The sequence below is a fragment of the Cadophora gregata genome (genome assembly GCF_030347475.1).
Source record: "Cadophora gregata isolate MNR1 chromosome Unknown scaffold_12, whole genome shotgun sequence".
NCBI lineage: Eukaryota > Fungi > Ascomycota > Leotiomycetes > Helotiales > Ploettnerulaceae > Cadophora > Cadophora gregata.
Window position 1 is genome coordinate 1,627,301 of NW_026695935.1, and position 20,484 is coordinate 1,647,784.

Sequence of the window (20,484 nt, forward strand, 5' to 3'; positions counted from 1 at the left end):
ACTGGAATTTGCTTGAGATATTCCATGGGGACTGTTTTATCAAAACAGAGTATCAAATTTCTCTGGCGAAGTAGGTACACGTCGTCATTGAGAGATTGTTGGGCCAATGAGGGGTCACGTACGGTTGGCTGTGTTGTGACCGTGTAGGTTGGCTCGCCCAGTGCAACCACACCTCCGCCATCACAGAGCCTAACGATGAGAGTTCCAACACGAGGCTATGCTAAGCAAAGATTCAAGCAGCTGCACACCTTTCCTCTGCCATTTATATTTGATCAAAGCCCAGAATATTTGCAACCAAACTTCGGGAATTTCACAGACCCAAAGCAAAATGGCTGAGACTTTGGGGGTCGGCATTAGTATCGCTTCAATCACGATTCAGATTGCTGACAGCCTCAGCAAAGTCATGAACTTCTGTGAAGCCATCTGCGAGGCTCCAACTGATGTCCAAAAACTTATTGTAGAGCTTCATTTACTTTCTAGTATCGTTTTGGTCATTCGAGACATGGTTACGACAGGTTTAATTCCCTCGGGCATCGAGACCATCCTTGAGCGGGCTTTGATGCTCGTCGGGCAGGACATGGCATCTTTATCAACTCTTAGCTCAGAGCTTGAACGCTAATTGAACTCTGAGAAAAGATCTGTTCGGACCTGGGCGCGAGTACGAACTGTCTTTTCGAAAAAGAACATCTCCTTACTCAAATGTCGTCTAGAAAGCGCGAAAGGAGGATTGCAGCTGTTGCAAGGCTGCATTGTTATGTTTGTCAGCTCCGTCTTTTTCGTGCTCCGTTCACTTATTGATCTGAAATTATTAGAGAGAAACTGTCAAATCTGGATTCAATAGCTCGTCAGATTCCAAAACAACTCGGCTAGCATTGGGAGGCGGGAGAGCGCGACCGGCATGTTCAGATTGACGATGGGTTAGAGGAGCCCTACTTCGTGCCTCTAGACCTGTGCTCGAACAGAAGTGTACGTTGTGAACATACCTCTTGCATCTGTCTCTAACATCTTCTAGGTTCTCAGAGACCTACTTGAAGTAAAGTACAAGTCCCGGAACTTCCCTGGCTTGTCCCAAATTCGCCAAGGCCACGTTGCTGTGTTTGACTGGACTCAAACTTTCACGATCGATTCAGAAAATTGGGACATGGTTGTCAAATCTGGTGGTCGAATTAAACTCGCTTTCTTGATGAGTTCCTGGCACGGTATATCACGAACCAAGTGTATACGTTGCTTCAAGCCATATAAACAAGGGACCGTAGTTGTCGGTTTCAAGAAGTGGTATATCATAACTCTACTTAGAGCCACTCTGAGGAATGTCCCTGGCGCTGACGTATTTTTAGTCTCTCATGTGGGTTAGAAGTGCTCAAGGTTCACCCGGAAGCGATTGCATTTGAGACCACCGATATTCAAATAGGTCTTGGTCCCGATACATACAGAGATTATCGGTTGTCGAAGCGAATAAAGTCACCAGAGGCTCAAACGCACCATCCGACTTCGAACACCTCGACAGCTGCTACCGAATCTGTTTCTCCAACGCCACCAAACACTAGACCAAACACTAGATCTGATGACAATCCTCCAATTGATTTGGTGTGTAAACGACTCATTGTCAAGTGGGAACCAATATATAATATTGTTCATCGATACCTTCACTGCCGTTGTATTCTAAGACTAACAACACCCTCGAGAGTCGAAAAGGAACAGACCATACTAGTCCTGGCTGGATGTCCACGACACAACACGAAGAATTTATTTCATCGGGATTATGGTGACCTTGAGTATGACAAAGACCCATATTTTGACCAGTTCGGAGGGTACAGAGCATTTCAAGGTTTCGTGTATCTGTATCAACCACACATATACCGAATGCTGGGCTGCGAGAAGTTTGTACCAACAAAAAATCTTGATGCAGCAACCAAAGCAGTCAAGGAGATTATGATGAGAGGCTTCGAAGGACTCACGGATCCGTACCTCGAATACTTTTTGGACGTAAATGATGCTGTGGAGAAGGCTTGGGTTCAGTTGCCTGAGCCTGAAGCTGAAATCGTCGAAATTGGACGTCAGAGGAGAAAGGAAGAAAGAATCGCTTCGCACAAAGCTCTGGGGATTGAAAGTATGCTGACTCCGAGCGAGGACCAGCAGCGAATGATTTCCGAGTCGCCGATGATGCAACAGGTCAGAGACATTTTGGATGGGAAGTGGAACGGGAAGAAGCACTGGGAATGGGAAGATGACGACGACTAGGGATATGTGATAGCTTTCTACTTGATCAAGTACCCTCACTGTGTATCTATTTCTAGCTATCTATTGGCATTGACTACTCGCCAAATTTCTCTGACGGTCTGACCTCCCCACCTCGTCCCTCTCCGCCATAAACATCAACTCCATCCTCTGACAACCACGTCCTTGTCGTCGCATCCAAAACTGGGAAATCCGAAGCTCTGCTTAAATCTGTATATGCTTGGATGCCTTATTTTCATATTATCCCGCTTTGCAAGTCTAAGATAAGGTGCGTGAGGGTACTCGTTTTCCCCGGACAAACGCCTGTCCCCCCACAAACGCGGCTGAACTTTATAAAATATCAACAACAACCATTAAACTTGAAGTCTCAAAAAGAGGGAGCTAGAGAAACGTAAAGAGTTCACACTCGCAATTTCTTCTTATAGTATTAACGTTCGGGTGGCTTTTCCAAAAGCGCTATTTGGGGGTTGGGCGCTTAGCTACGGTGAGTGGTGTGGGGTGACTAGGAGTTCCCCGTACTTTGGAATGGAATAATTGGCTCAAATTCACAGAATGCGATGTAGTGAATGAGTACAACATCTCTGGGTCTGCAAAAGAGATTCATTCTCAGAGGGAAAGATGCCCAGGACCGCGGGATCTAGGCCTGTATTAATACTTACAATTGAAGGTCTGGCTGACCATTGGCTTTTGGCCAGCGTCGATACCTTGTCTAGTTATAAATAGGAAAACTTGATAAGACCTGTTGGAATTACTGGCAACTTCAAATTTTGTTAAGAGAAAGATATTATATTATATAAATACTAGCTTTTTTTACCACCGTTGAGCTTCAAGTGAATTGGTTAAAAATGTCTTTCATGTGCAGAATGTCACTTAAGTTCAGACTGAGATAGGATTTTGGTATTTGCCCAGCGCCCAGCATACAACCAACAAAGCATGTGTCTTGGTTATGCTTCCTGACTGGACCTGGATCTTGCCCGCCTGCTGTGAGTGGCCTGTCCTTATCTGCGATGCGAACTGAATGGACCAGGTTCTTTTCATGTATATAACCACTCTTTGACGTGACTGAACTGTTTTTCGTCTTCATTCCTCATCTTACTCACCTCCTTCTCCATCTTCACCATCTTCATCACCCACTATGAAGCTCCCAACCCTCATGTTCATGCTCCTAGGTTTGACTTCTTACACAAGTGCCTGTCTTCACGTATATGGCCACATAAGGTGGGCGGACCAACCTGCTTTCGGCATAAATTACCATTACTGGGACCTCCGCGTAGTAGACAATGTAAGAGCCCCTCTATCTCCCATCACACATGTGATAAATACCTCCAAGTCCACAATATACATATGAGAGACAAAACCAGAACTAAACTATATCATAGGGCGTCATGGTATGCAACAGCCAATGGGGCGCTCGAGTCGACAAAGGCGTTCATCTGAACATCAATTGCCTACCAGGCTACATCTGGAGCACCGATGCGTCCGGCAATATCTTCTGGTTCAGGAACTCGGCCGATCAGGTTACGAAGAATGTATACCGCGTTATTAAGGAGCAGTGCTGGACTCCCTGTGGTAATAACAAGCGGATTGAGATTGACAGGTGAGTTAATCGGCTTGGAACTCAAGTTTTTTTTTTTCACTTGGCGAATTCCAGAAGCATAGATTATTTGCGGAGACAATTCGTGTATTATATTTACTGATTTTCCGTCTTTTTTACTAGTTATCACTTCTGTTAGTAGATGGAGATTTTGGTGAGAGCTTGGATGGGATAGCTGGGTTTATGGGCAGGAATGAGTTGAAAACTTGATAATGTTGAGTTTGAGGGAAATAAATTGAGGTTCTACTCTTAGGTCTTAGGTCTGAGGGTCTTCATTTGTATGGGTCTTTTATCCCTTGTTGTCGAATAAAGAGCTCGCCCGGCCTCTCTTTTACGTTGCATTTTATAATCTTATGCGCCACTGATCTTGACACCCACCATCCGTATATTTTTCAAAACAAAGAAAAATTCCAGTCTCTTCTGATGTCACGATCAGCCCTGGGGAAACATCCTGGGAACCTCAGGCTCCCAGAGAGAGATCCACTCCTACGAGTAGAAGGAATCTTCTGAGGGGCCCGGGGGACGAGGGGTGTTAGAGTCTCCTGTTTTAACCCTTCCATGGGAGCACCGTCAGACAGTCAGACTACTGTCTGCAAGGAACTCTGTTAATATGCTGACCACCGGTCTTTCTACCTTCCAGAAGGTCTGGGCAATGTATGAGAGCCATTGGTAAAGGAATATGGTGTCTAGAAGAGGCAAGAGTTCCACCAATGTGCTTGAGACAAGAGATTGAAATCGGCCGAATATGAGAAGTGAGGCAGCATATTTCCAATCCGGCGCAGCACCGTTTTCACTCTCCAATAGGCTTGGTCCTTCGAATACCCCGAGATTGGCTGCTGCTGCATCTGTAATCTGTACCGGTGTACCTGGCTCCACTGTACTGCTCCAGATCACGCCCAAGACAGAAGGTCACCTGTTGGCCACTCTACGCTAGAGGTGCCCAGCTACTTGGCAGTCAGCGAGCGAGTGGAACACTCACCTTCATCCTCTTCAACCTCCAACATCATCCAGCCGCCGTCCAGTGCAGCATCGAACAGCTGCCACTGCCAATAATAAATGTATGACCGTGATCCAACAAAGCAGATTACTAGCCAAGAACCTCTTCCAGGGATGGAGACAACGATCATCGGGGTGCGGCAGCACCACCTCGGTCGCCGCATGTCAAGCTCAGCGGCGGCTGGCACTGGCACCGGCGAAGCATCGACGAGAGGCGATAAGACTGGTGCTTGCTCTTGTGACAGGCTCTGCCCAGCCGGTATGCCTAGAAACGATTGATTTCTGGAATGATAGCAGAAGTTGCTTCGACCCGGAACATCGAATGATGCTCGGTCTCTCAAATCCTACCCAGCAGGCCCGCCGGGACCAAGAGCTCGTTGCGCAGCGCCCAGATGCGACTGATAGGATGTGCGTCGTTTACACGACGTGCCCAGCAATTGACGGTACCGTTCGGGAAGGTCATCGCATCGCAGCGCAAAACAACACCAAGACAAACGCCTCCAGACTGCGTGCCAAGCTGTCAATTAAGTCTCCTATCGCATCCAAGGCCTCCTCGCCGCCGCCGTCCCCGCCATATGTCGCTCAAGATCGGGGCTGCGTGCACAGCCGTCACTCGGCATCAGCGTTCGCATGCCCTGGGAGCACCCAGCTCGGAAGGTCAAGACTGCTCTTCTACCACACCTTCCAATCCCAGTGGATCAAGCTATCTTTGTAACACGCCTCCAAGACCCACTGGAGCTTGGTATCCAGCTGGGCATTGGTATCTGGAACCCCCAGTAGTGATTGCATGCATCGAGAAAGTCGCCTGCTGTTGTGCCGTGTAATTACAGATATTGCAGGGCTCTGGTCCCAGCATCTACATTTAACCCTCTGCCCCCCTTCGTCTCATGCACTTTTCCCCGGTACAGCATTCCTGTCGTGCATCTCGCCGTGCCTTTTCGACAACAGAGGGTCCTCGCTCGACACAATTTCCACGGTCACCCACCTTCCTGAACAACAATGGCGGAAAAGAACACCATTGATGTCGTCCCGGACACTGCGTCCTCGGACTCTCCCAGTGATGGCTTGCCTCGACGGGATATCGAGGGAAAGCATCCCCATCAGGTCCACGCCGCCATGGAAAATGGTGGTGCTGTTCGTGACGCAAACTTCATGACTCGAAATGGTCTTAACTTGGAGTCGTTCAAGATGAGAAGTTATGGCCTAGGCATGGTGGAGCTTGATCGTTCGATGAAGCACCGTCATCTTCAGATGATTGCTATTGGTATGCCTATCCAGTTGCCATGATACTGAAGATAGTGGGAGACATAGAAACACATACTGACTACTTTGCCAGGTGGCTCGATTGGAGCTGGTTTCTTCGTCGGCTCTGGAAGCGCATTCAGAAACGGAGTGAGTCTGCAAGGCTCCCCAGAATTTGACATTTTTGCTGATACAATTCGAAGGGACCTGGCTTTGTGCTCATCGACTTCATGATAATCGGTATCATGATATTCAACGTTGTCTACGCTCTTGGTGAACTCGCTGTTATGTACCCTGTCTCTGGTGGTTTCTACACGTATTCCGTTCGTTTCATCGATCCATCTTGGGGATTTGCTATGGGCTGGAATTACGTCTTTCAGGTATGCCGATGCATCCAAGATGAGATCTCCTATAACCTCATTAAACATTATTGACATCTAACAGTGGCTTATCGTCCTTCCGCTTGAACTTACTGTCGCTGGTTACGTTGTTCAATATTGGGACAAGGATTTAAACCTTAACCTGTTAATCGCCATCTTTTGGATTTTTATCATCATCATCAACGTTTTTGGCGCTCTTGGATTCGCCGAGGAGGAATTCTGGTCGTCGTGTCTCAAACTCGTCACAATCAGTAAGTTCCTCCGGCGAGTAGACGTGACCGTAAATCAGCCACTAATCCAAGCCGTAGTTACCTTCATGATCATTGCGGTGATCTTGGTTTGTGGTGGTGGACCTAGCGGCGGCAGATATGATGAGTATTGGGGAGCACGTACATGGTATGTGAATTATGTTTTCCATTCTACCACACCGAAGTTCTCTCTCCAGCTATGTTGAGCACATCGAAGATATCGTATCTCGAAGCGTATCATGCGGAGACCTCTGTTCGTGAATGTCGTGTGAGCATAACTGATGTTGAGTTCCATCTAGGCACGACCCAGGAGCTTTCAAGAACGGATTCCGAGGATTCTGCGCTGTGTTCGTCACTGCTGCCTTCTCCTTTGCCGGTACAGAACTCGTTGGTATCGCAGCGGCTGAGTCTGCCAACCCCGCCAAAGCTCTTCCAAGTGCAATCAAACAGGTCTTCTGGCGTATCACTTTGTTCTTCATCCTGGGTTTATTCCTTGTCGGTCTTCTTGTCCCATCTAACGATGAGAAACTCCTCGGATCCGAAAACGCCTACAAAGAAGGTGCATCTATGTTCGTTTTGGCTGCTAAATATGCTGGATTGAAAGGATACGACCACTTCCTCAACGCTGTCATTATGATTTCTGTCCTATCTATTGGAGCATCTTGCGTCTATGGTGGATCAAGAACATTGACTGCTCTTGCTCAGTAAGTACCACCCGCTCCTTTCAAAAGCATCGTGGAAGTCTTCTTCCGAATCATGTTCGATAGTTGACTCAAAAGTCGAACTTGGACGAGAACGTTTGCTAATCCCCACTTAGACAGGGCTACGCTCCCAAGATCTTCACCTATGTTGACAAGTCTGGCCGACCTCTTCCTTCGGTCCTCGTCCACCTAGCGGCAGGTGCCTTCGCTTATATTCAAGAAACTTCCACCGGAGAGGAGGTCTTCAACTGGCTTCTCGCTCTTTCCGGACTTGCCGCTCTATTCACATGGGGATCCATCTGTTTCGCACATATCCGTTTCCGCCAGGCTTGGAAGCACCAAGGCCATACACTTGATGAGATTCCGTTCCAGGCTATCTTCGGTGTTACTGGATCTTGGATCGGCCTCATTCTCTGTGTCATCGTCTTGATCGCTACAGTAAGTCTTTCTTCTCCCTCATCATCTCTGACATATTCTAAGTAATATTTTCTAGCTCATCAGCGCGATTCTTCCAGCGGGACAAACAGAGACTGCCACTGTAGAGCAGTTCTTCTCAGCTTGGCTGACTGTTCCCGTCATCCTCGTGTTCTGGATTATCGGCTATGTCTGGAAGAGAGAGGGTGGTCTCAAGCTTGAACAGATTGATGTCGACACTGGACGCCGTGAAATTGACTGGGATTCGATTAATGCTTACAGAGCCGAGGTTGCTTCTTGGCCCAAGTGGAAGCAAATCATGAGCAAGATCTACTGAGCTGGGCAAGATCGCCAATCCTTCTGGATGCGGATCTAGACGGGGGAGATGTGAGGATAGTGTGTGGTCGAGTTGTGTACTGTGTAGAAGTGTAATAGCATAGAGTAATGAATCCGTTTCTCTGCAATCAAGAGTGTACCCGTCTATGAGCTTCGGGATCATCGCCTGCTTCTGTGTACCCCGGGACATTTGTTTACTAGTAAGCATGAAGATTACCAGTACTCGAGTGCGGGTCCTCGCTCAATCTGTCACCCTCCACTTCGTCCCAGCAGAATCGTAAGAGCGAGGGTATTGCATAATAGTCGGTCCCCTCTGTGAAGCTACGGGCACTCGCTCATGAGACTATTTCTCACCTGCTTCTATAAACATGATGATTGGAGATTAAAGCCAGAAGAAGCTAAAATACTGCCAAAAGTCTATGCCGATGATGCACACCTAACGTCCCGAATACGCTAGAGTCGTCAGAACATACCACAACTCACCACCTCGTACCCACATGACAATGCAACACTTGATATAAAGATTTCTGATACCTCTTTACGTTCTTGGAATGTGCTCCGATAATTTGCTGTTCACGACGAGTCTTGCAAGCTTGAAGTAAACTGAATAGCTTACGGGATTTCGTGGTTACTTGCGGAACATTGGTATATTTGTACATCTATAACCGAAGAGGGGAATCTCAGAAACCAGCAAACGACAACGCCGACCAACCCACCGCCTTGTAAATCTTCTTCTGCAACACCAGCCAACCCGTATCTAGTTCCGTTTCGCTCCCCAAGCAACCATGCATACAAAGCATTGTCTCGATGTACGGTTCACGTGACAGACATCAACTCGCAACAGAACTTCCAGAACTCGACCCAGAACTACCATCAGCAAAGAGCGGCGAATAGTCCACATCAGAATAACACCCCTTCGTCAGCTCCGAGAAATCGAAAGAACGCTCAACCTCCTCCCAGCCGCCCTCCACACCAGGCTTCTGCCTCCTTAAAATCAACTTCCCGCACCCCTTCCCCGGATCAAGCATCTCCAGCTCCACATCATAGAACCTCAACGATTCAGGCAGAACAGGTATATGTTTCAGCCGCTCGTTCCTCTCCACTGGCGAGTCGAACGGGCCCGCGTCAATCTCGTCGGCCCAGGAGTCGAAGAACCCAGCTTCTTCCGCGATCATGACTTCCCGCGCTACGTTCCCCATGATGAAACTATCCCACATGCCCTCGCGTATGGGCGTCGCTAGGAGCAGTGCAATAGCCTGTCGTCGTATCCACGGCACACGACATTTAAGCGCAGTGTAGTACGTGAAGGGCAAGAGTCCCACATCGGCGATGAAATCCGCCGCGCGCTCCCAGTCGTTAAACCGCGCCCTCATCTCCATCTTCTTATGCGCCGAGCGCCTCAGCAGGTGTAAAGTCTGCGTGATAATCGACGTAAAGTGCGACGTATAATTATCGAAAATCGTCTGCTTCCCTCGACACAGCGCCGTCTCGGCCATGATAGACGTCATCGTCAGGAAGACCCGCAGGAGAAACACGCCCAGCACGGTATGTTCGTTGTTGGCCTGGCGGGTGAGCGCGTCGCGGCTGCGGCTGTAAGCCATTTTCCAGGAGGCGATGGCGCTCTGCAGGCACACCTGTCGGCTGCTCATGTCGGGCGGGTATGTTGTGCCGCTGAAGTCGAAGGAGCGGCATTTCTGGGAGAGGGCTAGGACCTCGCCTAGGACGCTGTTGAAGCTCCGCCGGGCTTCGGACATGTTGCGGAATCTGGAAGGGATCTTGATGTCGGATAGTGGGGTTGGCTGGCTGATCTCGAGGTGTGATGTCGCTGTGTTGCAGCCGAATAATGCGGATTGGACACTCAGACATGAGAGCGATTCGGATAGAGATTCGTCTACGGTGGTACAGTTTGAAGACATGTCGACTTCTGGCTGACATGTCGCTTTGTCTGAACCGCCAGACTGAAGCTCTCTCATCAACTTCCAACCACTCTGCGTATGCGTCATGGCATTGCCATACTCTCCTCGCAGAAGATCGAGCGTAACGAACAACACGCAAGTGATAAGTACCACCCGAAGCGAAGCAGTCTTATCCTCCGTCTTGCGGTTCCGGAGATGGCTGATAGCTTTCGAGTATTCCTGGATAGTGAACACCTCCCGCCGACTAAGTTCAGTCCTATCAAAGAGCGAAATTGCCCCCCGCGGCCTCAGAGTCTCCTCTTCTATCCTATGTGCAGAACCCAGTGCTATCACAGCGTGCAGCACTGCTGGCTCTAGCACGCAAGCTTGGAGGACAAGTTCCTGCCAGAAATGGGAGTAGAACAGCCCGGGGAGTTTGACGATAGTCGTGGATCGGAAGAAGTCGAAACACAGCCGCTCCTCGTCATTTAGCTGTGCTGAGACTAAACCGGGCAATTTCACGAGGAAGGAAATGTTCATTGGCTCTGGGGATGAATCGTTGCTAGACTGAGGAGATACAGTTTGCACGACTGGGACGACTTCCTTGGTCGTAAGGATGTTGATGGTGCCGGTTGTCCAGACTCCATAGCCATCACACTTGCGGCCAGTTGAGAAGCAATTCCGACATAATGGCCTACTCTCATCGCATTTGACTCTTCGTATCCTATGATTATGTCAGTCTAGTCTAGAGCTTCATATCACTTGAACTTCTTTTATCGACTTTGAGGGCACTCACTTGCATGTCCGGCACCCAGTTTTCGACTTCGTATGGCTCGCGCGGACCTTCTTCTTGGGCAAGAGGGCATTCATAGTTCATTCTTCAAACCCACCTCATGAGTTCTCATTCCTCATCCATGGGGAGCATCCAGATCTCTGATATTCAGAAAAATTTCAAGCGCCTGTCTGTCATCGACTCATGCTGAGTCGGCGCGGCCCCAGCTGCACCGCTGCTTATGTAGCCAGTCTCAGAAAAGACTTGGGTGGTATCCATGTGATTTGCTCGGTTGTCTCTTCAGGGGGCGAGGTCGCTAAGTGCTGACGCCCATTCCTGTAATCCTTGTATGAGATAGTCAGCATGAGCTCTGAATGGCTCCTTCGTGTTTGACTTTAGTTGATTGGATGAGCTTAAACCCACTTCGATGGCCAAGTATTTTCAGGCATAACCTTCTGGAGACATAAAATCCCCATCATCCTTCCTGCGAACTTTTCCGCCCTCTTATTGTAGAAAGTTCCAGAAAGACTTTAAGACGTGATATCATAGTTAGGGTTTAAGATCGTGGAATATGTTTCCTGCTGAGAGATTTCGCGAGATATATTTAGCCCTCACGGACGGGAGATAGCGAAAGATAAGGGGGGATAGCCTCAAAACATTAGCTGAGTTCCCCATCATATCTCACGTCTTGATGCGTTTTTAAGGCCAAGTAAAGAAATCTATTGAAGTTTTTGTTGTTCTTGTTATGATTCTTTTTTTCTTGGCCCTGAATTTTGGAAATTGCATAATCACAATTGGTGGGCTTAGAACCTCTCACTGTCAGAGTTGCACCATTTTGTTGCACTCACTTTTCCCTTCGCCAAGATATCAGCGTGTGCACTTTAGAGATGCCGATGGTTTTGGCTTTAATTCAAGCAGTTTATGCATTTCGAACTGTCTTGCGTGATTGCATGTCATGAGATGAACAGCGTCTATGAAAGATGTCGAGACCAATCATGTTGGTGCCACAAGCGAACGCACCAACCCATTAATTTTAATTGCTTGAGAGTATGGGAAGAGTCAAAGTCATTTTTTCAGCATTGAAGTGTATTCACTTTCAAAATGAATAGGGAATAGTAGGTAAGTGCACGCCGAGGTAGTATAAAGCACTGATATATTTCTTTTCAGTATTCTCAACCCAGTGACAATACCTGAACATGCTATTTCAGTAGAATAGATAACGAGTACCTCTTCATCGTATCACACGTATACAAGCGTCCGTCTCGGTTTTGAGAACTTACGTAACACCTCTTTGCTTGCCTACGGTATGGACAGACTATTTTCACTCGATCATAGGGTGTGAAGGGCCGGGAGCTGACAATCACAACTTTGCAAGATTGCAAGCGCTTGACAACAAACACACACATGACACCCAAATTTCCTTCTAGCAGTGATAAAACCCACTCTCTGTACTATGAGACGTTACCTCACAATTGCAAGTCCTGAGGAGTTGGAAACAGCATATCACTCCATGCAGCAAAGCAAACTACGAATGCGATCTCGACTTCTTCAAGACCTGGCCACCGAAAAGTCAAGAGTTTTTCTAGGCTGCTTTTGGATGTGATGAAGGTACCATGGATACCTGAATGCCTATTCATGTTTCCCCCAATCCTGCCTTTCAGCCTTTAATAGCCTGAAAACCTGCCGCGGACACGAACAAAGTTTCGCTTAACGTAAACATTCACCCCGCACTTCAACACTCACGAGTCCCACTCGCTCTTGAACGTGAGCAGGTTATAAAGAACATGCAATCAGAAGTTGAAATCAGTAAATTTCACGACTCTTATCCAGGTCGTCATGGATGTCGAAGCCCGGGCTTGGGACGGATGGCCTGAATAACCCTCAGGTGGAGTGAGGTTGTGAGGGAGAAGGTCAGCTACTGTATTGTACTAGTGAAAGCTATGAAATTGATTTGCTCAGTGGGGGAACTTCAACAGTTGAGAAAGATGGTACAGGTGTTGCAAATGTTGACAATAGCTTCGGCAATGACAACAGTACGGTTGGTTTTGTTTGTGGAGAGTGAAGGTCCAGCTCCTCTCAGACTCTGCATCTAAGCATAGCCGAGAGCTTTACCATCAGAGAACGACGGTATATGCTACTCATTGTGTAAAGAGCCATACATGGGAATTGCTTACATGCATGATTCTGATTCGTTTTTCTGTTCCGATGGTACTACAGCTCGTGAGCCGGAAGTCGGGGAGTCAGGATCATATACCCCTCCACCACACCGTATCAACTTCGACTATCACCCAAGAGCCACTACTCCGATACGTGTCATCCGTTGGAGCCTGCTTCAAACCCCTGCTAAAAAGATGCTCTCTCATTGATACCGAGGATCTATAAATTCGTCTTCAGCTAGAACCATTCCTTACTCAACGCATCCAACACCTGGAATATCTGTGACATATGTGGTTTTGGAGAAGCTTTCGAGTCATTCATGCAGTCTGAATCTAGAGATTGCTAGGTATGAACTGGTGTTGTGCTTGACCGGGAAGGGAATTTATACTCACTCCCAATCTCTTTCCGCTTCAAGATTGAACAAATGATGATTGGAGGTGTATTAGCTTGACAGCAGCTCGAAACTTGACGACAAGAACTTCTCAAGTCCTACTTTTTTTCTCTTGAAGCCCGACAAATTTAATCGCAACAACCACTCAACACAAATTCTTCACACTTCATCTTGAGCAACGGCTAACCCACAAACGATCGGTGCTCTATTGAAGTTCACCGCTAGTCGTCAACCTCATGAAATTGTCAGACAAAAAGTCCACTGTAACTGCTTTAACAAGTCTTTAGCTCTTTGTTATCTCACATTCCATTTGAAAGGGTAAGTCTTATATACTTGCCGATGTCTTGGATGCAGATTGCACAGTATGGATCAGCGAGTAAGTCATGCTGGGGTCTTGATTTGGAAAAGAATGTGTTGGTTTCTCGAGTTTCTGGCGGGCGAGATGGGATTGAGGTATCATATGGAAAAGGGAGGAGTTGTTGGATTGTTTTGTGATTGTCATTCCTGCTTTGGTTGTCAGATGCCAGTTTTTATTCAACCAACACTGCAAACGGGACCTCTAAATGAATAGACATTACTTGAAAGTATCTTCATGGACGGAGGTATATTCGTATACATCGTATTATAGTTTTGGTCTTGCGTAGAATCTGTTCGAATTTCTCAGCAGCACAAAGAAGTAAGCAATTGCATGATTCGAAGCCAAGAAGTTGTAGTTGGAAAGACGGCGTATGGTGGTGCTACTTATACACGGTCGAGAGAGAAAAACAATCGAGTTCAATATTCACTTTGTCCAGAATAGAGCTATTTTATGTCCATCGAGCATAAGCACCTCATCCAGACGACTCACCATGAAGCAGATCTACCCCTGGTTTCTGGAGAATCTGCCGGAAGAACAGAATCAAGAGGTGAGTTCTATTTATATATACATCTTCCCCCTGATCCATATCAGACAGCCTCGTAGCACTCTCTCTTTTATTTTTGTCCAAGGCTTTCTCGTAGATTTCAACATTCACCAAACGTAACGGAGTCTTTATTCAGTTTAATTCGCACTTCACTGCCAACATCATCCAGCACACAACTCAATCTCGAACTTGATCTCAACAATTTCGCCAACCCGACAACCGCATCATCACTCCCTTTCCTTCACCACCTCCTCACATCACAACATAACAAACGTCACTTCACGCATCACCCTACCGCCTCTCCCTCTGACCTCCTTCAAAACCACCCCGCTACTGATTACCAGTGTGAACCTTGGAAAATCTCAGCTGTGCCTCAAGCATATTTATAAATTATAATAGACTGAGAGACCGACTGACTGATTGACCGACTGATTCATCCAAGCTTGTGCCATGGAAAGACTCACTTCACCTCACCTCACCTCGCTGCATGGCTACCTAACACCAGGTAAAACGCAAAGTAGGCGAAGTAACAAAATACAGCAGTGAAATATTTCCATAGGAGTTAGACTGAGGAGAGGATGTATAGATGCTTCCAGGTTGGAGCTCGAGTTCCAAGTCAGGTCGGCAAAGGCAAAGAAAAAAAAAAGAGACTGGCGGAGACAAAGCTCTGGTATGTTAAGCTAGCTGAGTATGTGTACGATGCAAATGCGCGCCTTGCGTATCCCGGTATGAAAAGAAGCAGCCTCCCAACGCCCAGCAATGTACAGTACTACAAAACAAAACGATTCTTACCCCCCCCCCAAGCCCGTGTCTAAGTGTATTCAGAGCACGCTTATACAAGATCACCCCTTCCACGGTCCTCCCTCGCCTTGAACCATATTCAAAATATACATTCCCCCTCACCGCTCTCTGGGTACTACCTCCTCGCTCCCCTTACTTGCTCCTTGTCATCACTCTCCGCCTCCTTAGGCGGTAACTTATCCCTCTCGCTCGTACTCGCGCTGCCTACCACAGTAGGGCTATTCTCCCCATCAAACAGCGGATCATAATCCTTATGCGCCATCTTCAACGCCTTAGGACTCCTCCTGCTACTCGTACCCTTCGCATTCTTCCTCCTCACCTCCTCGACCTTAGCCTTCGCCTTAATCTCCGCATCATCGTCATCCTCATCACCCGAGTCCATCCCCTCACTACTCCCCTCCACATACGGCTCATGCCCACCTCCACCTCTACCTCCAAGTCCACGCTCAGCGTCATCATCAACATCATCATCCTCACCAGCCTCACTATCCCCATCAGGAATCCTCTCATGGCCCTCAGGTTTCTGATTCTTAATAAACGAATCAATGATATAATACTGGGTGGCATTCATAATGACGGGAAAAACAAGCATCACAAAGATAACCTGCAGGGCCTCGTCGCCCTCGGTCCAGCGGAGCGCCCAGTCGCCCACGCGCGAGATCCACGGCGCGACGAGGAAGATGATGAGCACGCAGATCTTCATGCCCATCAGGCCCATGAAGTAGATGATCGATTGCTTGAACCACCACCATGCGCGCGGGGGGGTGCCGTAGTTGCCTGAGGAGATGGATTCCGGTGGGTTGCCGAGGGGCGTGTATAGGAAGAGGGAGGTGAGGATGCGGAGGAGGAAGATGAGGATGGGGATGCCGACTGTGGTCTGTTTTGGGGAAAGATTAGCTTGGTTTTTCTCTCTCAAAAGCAGGAATCTCTGCGCAAAACATGGAAGATGAGGAGGGGATAGGAACTTACATCGATCGCCAAGTTCAGCAAATAGAAACTACACGGGTTCGGACTATAATTCCCCTTGTCATCAACCATCCTCTTTGTCACAACACTAGTCGCATCCAGCCTGATATCAAACTGTCCACTCGACAGCATGCTCATCAACAAGTTCGCAATATGCACCAACACACTCCCAAACACCTGTTTACTGACGTCGAAGAACCATATCTTGACGGGTCTCTGTGGCCGTTCCCGCCATCGCTTGTAGACTAGGGCGAGGAGGGCGCAGAGACCTAAGGAGCCTTGGATGAGGATTGCGAAGGAGCCGAAGAGTTCGCATTGGCCGTTCTTTTCGGGAGGCTCGTGGGGAGAGGAGCTCGACGTTGTTGATGTAGATGTTGAGGGAGAGGAGGAGGGAAGTGGTGAGCTGGAGGGGAGGGAGGTGGTGAGGGCGAGGGAGGTGAGGGTTGGGATTGAGACGCCGAGGTGGATGGCGGTGGTTATTGCAGAGGAGAGAAGGGCGCTGGTTGGTGTTGCATTGTTGTCGAGTGAGGCCTCGAAGCCTGGAGGGGGGAGCATTTAATCTCGTTCTCTTTCCAGGAGTGTATTGCCTCGTCCGTGTCGCCTCCAAAATCTTGCTTTCTCTCTCGTATTTCCTTTCTCTGGCAGACAGCCTCCAACAATCAACCAGTATGCAAAGTCGGCGTGTTGTCCTTTTCGGAGCACCAAATCCTCTCTCGTAGTCGTAGCACCGAAGGCGTAGTTCGTTCCCTTCCTTCTCTCCTTTCTATCTTTCCCTGGGGTCTTGTGATTATGTTTCTGATTCAGGGTCAAGTGGCTCCGATTTTGTGACGCAAGTGGTTCAGAGTGAGACAGAAACAACAAATAGCAATTTAAAGTATTCACAACGAAGAGAACAGAGACGAAAGTGTAGAAGGTACGTAGTAGGATCGAAGTTTCGGTGTGCAGGTGAGGCGCAGAATCGATGACATGCTCTGCAGCCTGCTGCGGCTACGTTATGGTGAGGAAGACAGAGCGAGTGAGTGACTTGGGGCTTGGAAAGCTGCACTGAAGCAGAAGGCTGATTTTAGGCTTATTTGCGGTACTGTAGCATGGCGTGGCTGGGCTGGCTGCATCTGGGGCGAATCGAGCGCCGAATCGAAATCGAACAACTTTAATTCTAGACTCTATCACGTGGATGATTTCAATCACTCGATTCGAATTGTACCTTATTCATAGGCCTCTTTAAGTTCTCACATTTCCATGTGCTTCTCATATCTAGGTAGATTGTTTTCCTACTTGCTTGATTTCATTTCATTACATTCCAAAAGTCCCTCGTGCTTGACCATCCTCAAGCCACCGCGTCGGTCTTAGGGGATTCTCTTAGCGCATTTACCCCACCTACAACATCAGCCCAGACCGTCCACTGGAAGCCAGCAAGTCAGCGGACCAACGAGATTTCACATTAGGGTATGTGTGTAGGTATTGCAGTATGACTCGAGCGAAGAAGACTCGCAGAGAAGTATATATCTATTTCACCTTTATGGTTATAAGCAAAGAGTCTCTGTCAAGTTGAATCTCGCTCTCATCTTGCCGCGGCTGGCGGCGAACTAAAGCTTGGGGAGGGGTACTCTGTGAACCAAGCTTTTACTGTAGCAGAACAGAGAGTATATCATAGGGATCTTAGAATAATATCAGCGAATTTTCGAAGCAAGAGAAAGTCGTAAATTTCATTCCTCATTCCTCATAACGCATATCTTCGATTCCCAAACGCATCGCATCGCATCACATCAGGTATCTCCCACCCATTCCATCCCAACCTAAACCCAACCCGCCCACACTCCGCCAACCATGCCCATCCCACCCCACCCCAGCCGTCCCTACTGCCCTCCCAGAAAGGAATATAAAGCATGTACGAAGAAATCCCATCGCATGTGAAAGCCAGCGCAAAAGAATATCTGCAAGAACAAAAGGCGCAAATGCATTCGATCCCAAACTGAAGAATCATATCACACCATTTCACGCCATCCCATTCTCCGCTCCGTCCTATCTCTCCCTCAGTATGTTTGACAACCCTGCCCTTCGAGCGTTGGCTGGGCTAAGTACGAGTAAGTCGAGATTGGAGAAGTGAGATGTTTATGTCGCGGGATGATATGATATGATATGCTCGAGTTCAGAAAGGAGGAGGAGGTTTAGTTTGGGCACGACTGCATCTGTATGTCAGCTTTTGTACTTTAAAGACCATCGGAAAGAGAGCCAGAGTAGATAGCTTTTGTCAAGAAGTAAAGTCGAGCTCAACAGTATAAGCCATGAGAGGCGCACGGGAGGAGGAGGAGGGAAAGGGGAGGAAAAACATACAGCACCGCAACTTCCGCAGCTCTTCCCACCATCAGACGCAGCACCACACTTGGGACATTCGGAGCCGTGCATGTTGACTGGTTAGGTGTCTTCTTCTTCCCTTCTTCTTATTTCCGTTCGTATCCTTTCGAGTTTGACTTTGATCTTCGATTTGTGTCTTGATATTTTTCTGGAGGAGAAGGAAAGCTGAGGCGGGGCAGCGAAGTAGGGCAGAGGTCTTTAAGTTCAGGTTGTCTTTGTAATGGGAGCTGATAAGAGGAGGGCAGGCGGAAGGTGCCAGCCATGTGGGGTTTTTAACTCTACTTCCTCCCCAACTCACAATGTTATTGGGCAGGGAGATCTACGGCGCATGTTATTATTACTATTCATGTGCTCTACCTACCGAGTAGTTATGCAAGTCATAGGTAAACGAGCAATCCCTTCAATAGCCGTGAGAAACGAGGCCAATGTGAGGGAGGCACGTGGATAGGGTGCATGAATGCGAGGCTTATTGCAGGTGGAGTGGGGGGTTTAGATTAAAGGAAGTTTGGGTGAGTGGAAGACGGAACTGCAGGTGATTGAGTGGATGGGACGGAGAAAGGATGTTCCTCGGATTATCCTTTGCGTTGTACAAGTGTCGGGTGGGTACGAATATGACTGGGTGGTTTGATGACCTCGGGATGGTGAGATGCGATGCGTGATGTGTGACTTCTCAAGGCAGAAGTGGAGAAGCCATGTACTGTTCTATGCCATACACCGAGTACAGCTGCAGCTCCAACGTGCTTGTCAGTCAATTGATCATCTTAGAGACAGTTGCGAATGCCAGTCAGTAAAACATATTTGCGTGGTCGTGCCTAGTCCGAAGACTTCAGCCAAAGATGTGTCAATTTGCAATGCAAGTATCAGTATCAATCTCATGCAAGCCCATCCATGAGCGACAGATTTAAGGAAAAAGAGGAGCGAGTAGGTTATTCCGAAGAATGAACCACAACCACAGCAAATATGAAGAACCAATAGGTAAATCCATGTTGTGTCCATCGAAGACAGCTAGCCAGCCGTCCCCGGATTCAAATCAATGACCTTGCCCTTCCCAGCCCCGTCTGTCATGATTGAATGGATGAAGCAAAACCCCCAAATTTCAACGCGAATAACAGAACGCCTTCCTGCCTTATTTGAAATGAAGCAATCCCTTAACGAAACCAATGAAAGAACTTGTCGTAGTCGTAACAGCAGCCGCACCGGCCGAAGAATCACGAAGACGTCGAGAGTGACCACCAGCGATGGTGCTTACGCTGCCCTTCCTAATCTCGGACATTTGCTGCGAGGTAGACGGGCCTACAAGGGCCTTGGTGATGGAGGATGATGATGTTGTCGCGTTTCGAGGTCGTGAACGAGGGGAACGTGCTTGTCCTCCAGTTGACCGATTCGCAGGCCCGTCTATTTGTTATTCGATTCCGTGCTGCTTTTTGAGCTGCTCTAAATTGTCCTTGCGGGCCTCTATGTCCTCTTTTGATCGGACCATCTTGTCTGGTTGGTGATATAGTACTGTAGATCGAGTTAGAGATGGTCGTGTGCCTGGCTTGGCTGGAGCTGTACGTACCAACGAGATACCGATTCTGGAAGTTGAATCCGTTCAACTTGTCGCACGCCTGCTTTGCATCCATTACGTCTTCATAGACCACAAAGGCAGTGCCTTTGGTGTTGTTTGCGATTCCCTGGCGGATTTGGCTGTGACAGGTTAATTCCTGACTCTTCGAAGATGGGGCGCTGCGGAGACCTACCGAATGGGACCAAACTTGCCAAACAGGTCGAAGAGTTCCTCGACTGCGACGTTGTAGCTAGCGTCCGGTCAGTATACGCTCACTTTTGCCTGCTTCCATTCCCTCTCCATCTGCCATAGCGTTCTCGGGGCGTTTCGACGAACCTTAGATTCTTGACGAACAAAGCTCTGGGGCACAGATGTTAACATGGTCCAGCAGTTCCTGCCTCCCCCGCATTCCATCAGGGCGACACTCACCGATTGACCTCGGGTGCAAGTTTACCGCCTCGACTCATAGCTTGGCTACGGATTTCTGTATGTATTGGATGGTGGATAGAAGAAGGGTCCGGGTCGCGATGTGATCGGAGGGGCAGTAGTA

At 48.2% G+C, this 20,484-nt stretch overlaps 6 protein-coding genes across 6 annotated transcripts; 3 read left to right on the plus strand and 3 right to left on the minus strand.

The window, feature by feature from the left end:
• Window positions 1–172: 172 nt before the first annotated feature.
• ONS95_003323 (uncharacterized protein) lies at window positions 173–2,250 on the plus strand. Its single transcript, XM_058496622.1, has 4 exons — window positions 173–756; window positions 813–966; window positions 1,013–1,275; window positions 1,338–2,250. The coding sequence occupies exons 3-4, from the start codon at window positions 1,142–1,144 to the stop codon at window positions 2,239–2,241; spliced, it is 1,038 nt and encodes a 345-aa protein (XP_058353874.1). The 5' UTR covers window positions 173–756; window positions 813–966; window positions 1,013–1,141; the 3' UTR covers window positions 2,242–2,250.
• A 1,123-nt stretch (window positions 2,251–3,373) lies between these two features.
• ONS95_003324 (uncharacterized protein) lies at window positions 3,374–3,839 on the plus strand (the record flags this gene model as incomplete). Its single annotated transcript, XM_058496623.1, has 2 exons — window positions 3,374–3,520; window positions 3,618–3,839. 2 exons carry the CDS (start codon window positions 3,374–3,376, stop codon window positions 3,837–3,839), a joined length of 369 nt encoding a protein of 122 aa, XP_058353875.1.
• Window positions 3,840–5,827: 1,988 nt separating this feature from the next.
• INDA1_1 (Amino-acid permease inda1) lies at window positions 5,828–8,150 on the plus strand (the record flags this gene model as incomplete). Its single annotated transcript, XM_058496624.1, has 8 exons — window positions 5,828–6,092; window positions 6,165–6,220; window positions 6,274–6,450; window positions 6,515–6,701; window positions 6,759–6,846; window positions 6,998–7,402; window positions 7,516–7,837; window positions 7,893–8,150. 8 exons carry the CDS (start codon window positions 5,828–5,830, stop codon window positions 8,148–8,150), a joined length of 1,758 nt encoding a protein of 585 aa, XP_058353876.1.
• Window positions 8,151–8,558: 408 nt separating this feature from the next.
• ONS95_003326 (uncharacterized protein) lies at window positions 8,559–11,017 on the minus strand. The gene is made up of 2 exons (XM_058496625.1): window positions 10,841–11,017; window positions 8,559–10,768 (listed from the first exon to the last, which is right to left on the minus strand). The coding sequence occupies exons 1-2, from the start codon at window positions 10,912–10,914 to the stop codon at window positions 8,980–8,982; spliced, it is 1,863 nt and encodes a 620-aa protein (XP_058353877.1). The 5' UTR covers window positions 10,915–11,017; the 3' UTR covers window positions 8,559–8,979.
• Window positions 11,018–15,182: 4,165 nt separating this feature from the next.
• On the minus strand, window positions 15,183–17,296 carry ONS95_003327 (uncharacterized protein; the record flags this gene model as incomplete). Its single annotated transcript, XM_058496626.1, has 2 exons — window positions 16,037–17,296; window positions 15,183–15,944 (listed from the first exon to the last, which is right to left on the minus strand). Exons 1-2 carry the CDS (start codon window positions 16,586–16,588, stop codon window positions 15,183–15,185), a joined length of 1,314 nt encoding a protein of 437 aa, XP_058353878.1. The 5' UTR covers window positions 16,589–17,296.
• ONS95_003328 (uncharacterized protein) lies at window positions 17,297–20,473 on the minus strand. The gene is made up of 5 exons (XM_058496627.1): window positions 20,364–20,473; window positions 20,271–20,294; window positions 20,128–20,184; window positions 18,368–20,074; window positions 17,297–18,216 (listed from the first exon to the last, which is right to left on the minus strand). The coding sequence occupies exons 1-4, from the start codon at window positions 20,399–20,401 to the stop codon at window positions 19,648–19,650; spliced, it is 546 nt and encodes a 181-aa protein (XP_058353879.1). The 5' UTR covers window positions 20,402–20,473; the 3' UTR covers window positions 17,297–18,216; window positions 18,368–19,647.
• Between the last annotated feature and the right edge of the window lie 11 nt (window positions 20,474–20,484).

Excerpts from the sequence above, each read along its gene's own strand:
- ONS95_003328 (XM_058496627.1), bottom strand. The coding sequence starts at position 20,401 with ATGAGTCGAGGCGGTAAACTTGCACCCGAGGTCAATCG. Across the intron at positions 20,295-20,363 it reads CTTGCACCCGAGGTCAATCG|AGCTTTGTTCGTCAAGAATC; the intron begins GTGAGTGTCGCC and ends TCTGTGCCCCAG. Across the intron at positions 20,185-20,270 it reads TTGTTCGTCAAGAATCTAAG|CTACAACGTCGCAGTCGAGG; the intron begins GTTCGTCGAAAC and ends ACCGGACGCTAG.
- ONS95_003323 (XM_058496622.1), top strand. The coding sequence starts at position 1,142 with ATGGTTGTCAAATCTGGTGGTCGAATTAAACTCGCTTTCTTGATGAGT. Across the intron at positions 1,276-1,337 it reads GTTGTCGGTTTCAAGAAGTG|TCTCTCATGTGGGTTAGAAG; the intron begins GTATATCATAAC and ends ACGTATTTTTAG.
- ONS95_003326 (XM_058496625.1), bottom strand. The coding sequence starts at position 10,914 with ATGAATGCCCTCTTGCCCAAGAAGAAGGTCCGCGCGAGCCATACGAAG. Across the intron at positions 10,769-10,840 it reads ACTGGGTGCCGGACATGCAA|GATACGAAGAGTCAAATGCG; the intron begins GTGAGTGCCCTC and ends ACATAATCATAG.